This window comes from Rutidosis leptorrhynchoides, chromosome 5, assembly GCF_046630445.1.
Source record: "Rutidosis leptorrhynchoides isolate AG116_Rl617_1_P2 chromosome 5, CSIRO_AGI_Rlap_v1, whole genome shotgun sequence".
In the NCBI taxonomy this organism is placed as follows: Eukaryota; Viridiplantae; Streptophyta; class Magnoliopsida; order Asterales; family Asteraceae; genus Rutidosis; species Rutidosis leptorrhynchoides.
Genome location: NC_092337.1, coordinates 43,456,129 through 43,464,135, shown reverse-complemented (window position 1 = coordinate 43,464,135; position 8,007 = coordinate 43,456,129). Strand labels below are relative to the sequence as shown.

General features: G+C 33.1%; 1 protein-coding gene across 1 annotated transcript; it reads right to left on the bottom strand.

Moving 5' to 3' along the window:
* Positions 1-944: 944 nt before the first annotated feature.
* LOC139846553 (proline transporter 1-like) lies at positions 945-4,243 on the bottom strand. The gene is made up of 8 exons (XM_071836032.1): positions 4,174-4,243; positions 3,723-3,947; positions 3,541-3,635; positions 3,007-3,193; positions 2,765-2,889; positions 2,434-2,649; positions 1,210-1,440; positions 945-1,094 (listed from the first exon to the last, which is right to left on the bottom strand). Exons 2-8 carry the CDS (start codon positions 3,871-3,873, stop codon positions 945-947), a joined length of 1,155 nt encoding a protein of 384 aa, XP_071692133.1. The 5' UTR covers positions 3,874-3,947; positions 4,174-4,243.
* Positions 4,244-8,007: the final 3,764 nt, after the last annotated feature.

The window sequence follows — 8,007 nt, the reverse complement described above, 5'->3', positions numbered from 1 at the left end:
TAATCTGTCACTTAATTTGAAAAATTGGTCTGTTTCGAGGAGACGTAGAATCAGACACTCCTTCCCAAACACAGATGCAAATGGAAACAGATAAAAATACAGAAAAAAGTAAAGAGCCAGTCTTCTAAGGTTATGATTGTCTACATTTTATCTAACGATACCAGGCTTGCTGACGGGATTGGGTAATATTGTTGTTGTTGTGCTGTATGATTCGTACAAAGTTTGGGTCATCTTGTATATTCATTTTTGTCAAGGTAAAGTCTTTTTACCGAAGATATTAGTTAAAAAGTCTTATAATTTTAACTTTTGGTCCCTAGAATTTCAGCCGTTAAAAATGGTCCCTCAAATATCTATTGAAAAAAGGCAGGCAAATCATATCAAAAGGGTAAAGTAATAAAGGATAAGCACACATGAAGAAAGTTTGTATTATTGTATGGTTTTCTAGCCAGTAATATGAGAATGATTGAAATATAATTGAAATTTAGTGGCCATATCAAATCTTATCCCTATTTCACAAATTCAACTTATAATGAAATGGTTATATTTTAAGTTATTTGCATAACAATTTTTCATGACCATAATGTTATACTGCCTTCTATTCATAAAAAACAAAAAATAAAAAGTTAATTTTGATCAAAACAAAATAAAAAGTTAATTTTGATCAAAACCAATCCGGCTTATAAAATTAGGTTTCAGTACTTCAAAACTGTACAATCTAATCATCTAGTCATTATCAAAGTTCTATGCTTGAATGGGACTCCGTACTTCGTAATTTTTCTGTGTTTTGACGAAAACAATCTTTTGGTTGTAACAAATATAGAAGTAAAAGGTTTCAAAACTAGTGACAAAAAAACTTGCAAAGTATGTTAAGCTGTAACTTTGTAACAATATTCTTTTATAAATCCCTATAAAACACGTTATATAGTGTTAACATTGTCTGTTCATCATGTGTCTGCAAAAAAATGGTACTGCTTAATGTTGAGTACAATCAATCTAACAGCAGAGATCGTAGTTGCAATCGTTAGGAGAGAAAACAAGACGATAATACCCCAGTGCCAGGCCTTCTTCTCCAATTTTGTCGATTTTCCTTTCACCTTTTAACGAAAAGAACACATAAGAATTGACATTAGTCCATGTTTGTTAGAGCATAATGCAAATCTTTTTACTAACTATTTGTACTGTTCTGTATATATAATGATATTTTGTTACCTTGATATATATCATACTTGGGAACACAAAGGTTAAAGGAACGAGTGCAAACGATCCAAGCAAGTTTACGAAATCGCCCATAAATGGGAATGCAGCAGTCACTAGAGTATTGCCTGTAAAGAGTGCTGCTCGTAGATATAGTAAATTCTTTATGTTTTCTCTTGAATGTATGCTTTTATCGAGCCTTAGGAATTTAGTGTCAAGAGTCTCGTGAACCGGCGCTATAAACATCTGATTTAATATAAAATAAAAAAAGATCATTATTGTTCTTTACAAACGAGTAAACGTATAAGATTTTCTGTTTAGACTACCCTGATAGGGCGAGTATCCGTTTCCAACCCTTTTCCTGGTCACGGGCCACCCCTGACCGTTTATGACTCTTTCCTTAATCGACCCAAAATATGATGCTAATGAGGTTTGAACCTGTAACCTCATGTCAGTATATCAAGATCCCAACCTGAAGGCAGGGAGGGAACACCCAAGTTTATAACCACCAATTACGTATATTTTCCCAAGTTTATAACCACCATTACGTATATTTTCCCACCGATGTAGAATGACACAAATGGCAATTAATGTGGATCCATTACATTTTTGTCAGCATATTTAGTACATGAATTGTGTATGAAATTTTTTGTAAGATTAACACACAAATCTGGTGTTCTAGGTCAACCCAGCCGTACCTGAGCGCAACACTTCAAACTTTAAAGAATCGAAGTCAAAGAAGTTAAAAAACTGAATTGGACCAAAGTGTTAAACAAAAAGCCATAATTTGCAATATTGTGATATATAGAAGTACAAGGACCAAAGTTACCATATTATGTTAATTATGATATGAGTCAAAGAGCTTAATGGGTCAGAGATTTCATATAGGTCAAAAGACCTACATGTGATGAATATGACTGCAAGTTGTTGAAGCCTGAAGGTTAGAAATCATTTTATGATACCTAAAATAACTACACTAATAAGTTGTAATGAGTTTGGGAAAAGTTGAGAAGCTAATGTATGAAATGGGTCAAAAATGCTACATATGTCAAAAATGACCCAATGGGTTGAAATGTCAACTTTATTGAGATACAAATGTTAAGTAGTGTTATATTGTTGTTAAAGGACCTTGAGTGACTGTCTAAATATTTCCATAATACTTAGAAGATTACATGTGAGGTGAATATTAAACGTGCTAATATACACATACAATAACATAATGTATGGAAGAAGGCTTACATGTTGCGATATTATAGACTGAACAAATGTTATTGCATTTATTGTAATTTTAGCCCATTTAGGCCCACTGAGCTCTGATGGCAGATAGACTGATACGGTTGAACCATAGGCCCAATATCCTACAATGCTCACACCATAATAAAAGAATAGTCCCACACTGTATTGCATATACAGGGCTTTTCTCATGTTTTTGACAACCGGTTTTCGCAGTGTTGACTGAAAATCATATAGTCTTATTGTAAATAAATTTGAACGATATTCACCTATCGTTTAAAGAAAATAATAATAACTAAAATAAAATAAAATAAAATATAAAAATAAAAAGATTCACCTGTAGTTCTGGTAGTATGCCACTCGTGTTGCAAACAATAATGGCTGATATTGCACCAAAACCGTTCATTACTTTGGAGAAGTTGTTTCCACTTATGTCATAATTTCGGTCTTTATTTGATCTTCCTTAAAAGTAACAATCACCAATCAAACAAAATATTAACCATATGTAAGAAGAAAAAAGTTAGTTGCAAATACATAATTATTTTGATTAATTATATAGAACAATAGTGTAATATTTACCATCGCGAAATAATATCACCACAAGAATCATAATGTATGTGAAGGTTAGAACTATAGAGATACTCAACCACCTTCTCATTGATGACAATGTTGGAGCCAAAAACGCGAAAACGAAGTAAGCTGCACCCGTTATCGATATGTAAATCTGAAGTCTCAATGGTGAATCACTGAACTCTGAATTGATTTCCTACATCCAGTGATGACCAACTTTAACCCATATTCAATTTATTAGAGGTGGTAATATAGATATGTCTTGCTTGTTGGACCACGGGTCAAAATGGTTAATTAAATAAACTGACTGGGTTGGCCCAAACCCCTATTTACAAAAGACATACAGATTTACAAACATTACCGCTTTACAATTCTGATATATTTTTTTAACAGAAGAAGTGATTTAGATGTTATCAAAATGAACTTTGAGCAACTTCCAACCTTTCTTGACCCGTTTGCTCCAATTGACCCATTTCCCTGTTCAGATATTACCCATTTGAGTTAAAAGTCAACCCAAATTTATAGCGACTAAGTGAGTAATACCTTAAGAGCTTTCCCTCCAAGAAGTAAGAAGCCCATGTTCCCAAGAAGCAGGATCAAAAACTGAAGAATCCATGTTGTATAATACATTTTCCGACCTTCATTTAAAAGAAATCAAAATAAAAAATAAAACATTATGGATTTAGTTTCAGTCTAGAGAACGCGTTGATGACAACATTACTGACCAAAAAGATGGCCCATTAGATCTCTGTATCTAATAAAACGTTGTCCATCGATGAAATGGAATTCAGCTAATAACCAGTTAGCGTAAGCCGTTATTAGCCCCACGAGTACGAGGCTAGTTATACCCCAAGTCCACCCAAGTGGGACCAACATCAAGTTTGAAAAGCTTAGAATGTATCCACAGTTGAAACTTGTTGCTAGTAGTATACCAAGTTGCAACCATGAGTCTGCAAAATGAAAAAATGCATATCATTTACAGTATTTTTTTTTTTTTTTTTTGAACAATGAGATTGGAGTCAGTGATGGGACCACAAAAGGAGTTCCCCGTATTTATAATAATAATAATAATAATAATAATAATAATAATAATAATAATAATAATAATAATAATAATATAATAATATAATAATAATATTATTAAACAAAAACACTAAATGGCTAAGTGAACCTGACCATGGTCTATCGTGTGAGCCGATTCTGGATCTTTTTCTGGACCAGGACCGCGTTTAAATGGACCTGTGGATTCCACGCTTAGCGTTCCATTGGTGATGCTCTCTTCTTTATCCATTGTTGATAAATTGTTATAAACAAATTAATATTAAAATTTCTAATACAAGTGAGCTTTCGTATGCTGATCACTGTTTTGTATGAACTCGAGCTACTTATAAGGAGTTTCTTACTGTTTTGTATGAATTCGTCTTTACGTGAATGCAAGTGGGATGATGCAAGTTTGAATTTATAGTTTGGCCTGCCAATTTATATTTGTTTAATTGTCTCCGTGATAGATCATCAACTAATTAAGTTTGTTTAAGATTTGACTTTTGCTGCTTATGTAATCATGATATTAGGCTTATGATATACTTTAACACATCTAGGATTGTTAATCACTAGTGTCATAGGTTAAAACTAAAAAAAAAAATCTACTGCATGCTTTATTTCAACAGTGTCACTTAAAAAAATTTACACTATTTACTGCTGTCACTAGTTAAAAATCTTAAAAAAATTCCACTACATCACGTATTTCAGTGTTGTCTCATGCAACCACTTGTCATACACTACATCTGCCCCTGTACTTAACTAGAGAAGGTGGTTACTAAAGTGTTACGTGACTTTGTCTAAATTGATATAAGTTAAAGTATCAGAGACTCGGTCTCTGGTCAACAATCACCGGATTATCAAATTACTATCTCCATTTTATCAAGTTTCTACTCACTTTTTTCACACAGTTTTAGAAAATTCAACTAACTTCATTTTCCATGAATCGGACATCTTCTCTCCAGAATAACCTCTTTTGATTGAAATATAAAAACGACACTTAAAATGAGAAGTCCCAAAATAGTAATGTGGACACTTGTGGTAGAATGCTTGGAGTAACTAAAAGATGCACTATAATACGAGCCGATCCGCGTACGAGCTATGAGTCGATCTGAGTATTAGTTCGAGTTCAACTCATGAACTAGATATTAAGCTCGAGCTTGGATATATTATTTATCTTATACGTAATTTTTTTTATTATTATTTACATATCTTTCTGACTCGTTTTGCAAGCCGACAAATGTCAAAGTGACTACTTGTTTTCGAACTCACTTTGTAAGTTTTTATTATTCTTATTTGTACCTCCCTTAGTCCCGATTCAACAGTAAATAAGTTCGAACTGCTATGTAATTAAATATTTGTGTTTGACAATGGTTTTTGTTACTAAACATATTAATCCCTCTGTCTCTGTCTCTGATTAAATGTCTATTAACAAAAATTCTTCAATTTAATAGTTAAATAAAATGTCCACTTTTACCCTTCATTTAATAAACCCTTGTAATTAATTAACTTTCAAAACAAAATAAGAAAAATAAAATCGGTAGTAAAATGTTTTGTTAACTTTCATATATAAAAAGGATAGTATTAGAACTTTAGTAACCTTTTTAGTATTACTTTGAGTAAACACATTACTTTGGAATATTTATAAATAGTAATGTAGACTTTTTAAACATATCCAATCGCCACTCATATTTTGGCAATTCATTAATATAGTAGAGTTTATTTTTTTAGCATTGAGTTGTAGCTCAACTGGTAGTGGTTTGCCTCTCTTAGCGAGAGGTCAGGATTTCGACTCCGCTGTGCTGCAATATTGCACTCAATGTGATCCGTGACCTAAAGTATCCACCCAGGTCGCCTTTCGCTTAGTGTGGAGGCAGCGGGGAAGGGGAGTTTTACAGGCCATGCCCTCGAATTGGTCCGGATTTCCTCCAGAACAGTAGTTTGGGGCAGGTTATGCAACCAATGGAGATGAACGCGTTAGTGGTTTAGTCTCCCTGGGTGATCCCAAACTGATGTGAAAAGAAAAAAGTAGAGTTCATTTTTTTCAAAAAGGATGTGATAGTTAAGAGCAATTATGTCTTGGTTAGGTAGTGCTGACATAATGCTAATATGACGGTTTATTCAAATGAGAAAATTTGTGATGGTCGAGAATGGTCTCATTTGTCACGTTATTTTTGTTCAGTTGGGACAATCGATAATAGGGCCCCATGCCCCCACTAAAGGAATCCAACCTTTTTGGAATAATCTAAACGTTGAATTGTACGAAAAGATTAATAACATGTATGTTGAAAGTTTGAACCATTCTACTTTTCAAAGAACAAAATTTTAACAAGAATTAGAGCATCTCCACGTGAAAATTACAAGTATGTATTTATATATAGTTATTTTTAACCCACATATCACATGCTTAAATTAACTTACCAAACCTTAATTGTACTCTTTTGGTTTATTTCATTTTTTCTCAACCTACTATTGTTGTTTGGTTGCTGAATTTATAGTCCTTCACTCTTAAACTTTTTTTCGTGCCGGAAATTAACACCTATTGGTTAAATAATCTGAGTTGTGTGACATTCTCAAGTTGTGGGAAAATAATTTCCTTGTTTTAATGATCTCTACTCGCAATACAATTACCCCGCCAACAATCTATGTTATGTTCGACTTGGACTATCATATTGTATAAGACTTTTTAGGCCACTTGCAATGGTGCCGTGAGCAGCTACGCCAGAAACCACCACCCACTCACCACCATCACCAGCAATCCGCCATTGAAGTCTCCGGTGGAGCGTGCAACGACCTTGGCGGAATATATGTGGGTCCCACATGTTGGGTTTTGGCTTTTTAATTTCTAAACCCTATCAGCATCTTTGGCCATGGCCATCGATTTCACGAAAGTGACGATGAACTCAAACATTGATTGTTCGAATCAAACACTTTCAGGCCTCGAACTCTTCATAAAAGATGTTCCAAATTCTATTGCGAAAACTCGTCGATCATAATCTCCAACAGAAACATCACATAAATTGCAAATTTGATGAAAAACAAATCGGTTGACTTTTACTCCGAAACTTTGACCGTCAAATTCGGATTCAATATTTGAAGTTAGCATCTGAGATTTGGCATAGGGATTCACAAACAAATTTAGAACATAACTGCATTTATACTTTTTGTTAATTGTTCCTGAATCATCTTGAAGGCTACATCGGTCACGGTTTCGGTTATATGAAGAACACGATCCAAAACTCCACTGATTTGTTGATGTTTCTCTGATAGATCATGCACGAAGGTTAGGAATAGAGTTGTGAACGAATTTCTGTTAGAAATTTGGATGAAGAAACATATATTATTGAATTTAGAATTTGAGAGTATTACGAAGATATAGATACATGAAACTGAAACTGTATGTATTTTATTTATTGAATTAATTTAATAATTTTAAATTGATTAATGTTTGAAATGGAGTATATGATGGTGAGAGTTTAGTGAAAGAAATGTTAAAGTGTTTGTGTTGATATGGCGGGTAAAATCATTGTTAACATCTTGAGCCATTCCATATGGCCTTATGCCATAACTTGTTTACTTAAAGATAAAGCGGTATTTTGGTGTGTGTTTTTTTTTTCCAAAGAAATGTTAAAGTGTATGTATTTTATTTATTGAATTAATTTCACTAATATTTATATATGTTCATCACTGAACTCGAATCCATAACCTCTTAATTGCAAGGCTCATTGTTACGGCTAGACTAAAAACCCTTTGATAGAATTGTACTATATCAACCAAACAAATTTCTAAATCAATTTTTAGACATACAAGTTTAATCTTTACATATCGCTTTTGTTTGTTTAATGCTAGAATTGGTAATATATAAAATATATTGCTACTCATTCCACATGCCACCAACCTAGTTAGCCGGTAATATTGGAATCATTATCATTTACTATTATATATAGTGTGTATTTTAGTATTTATATATAT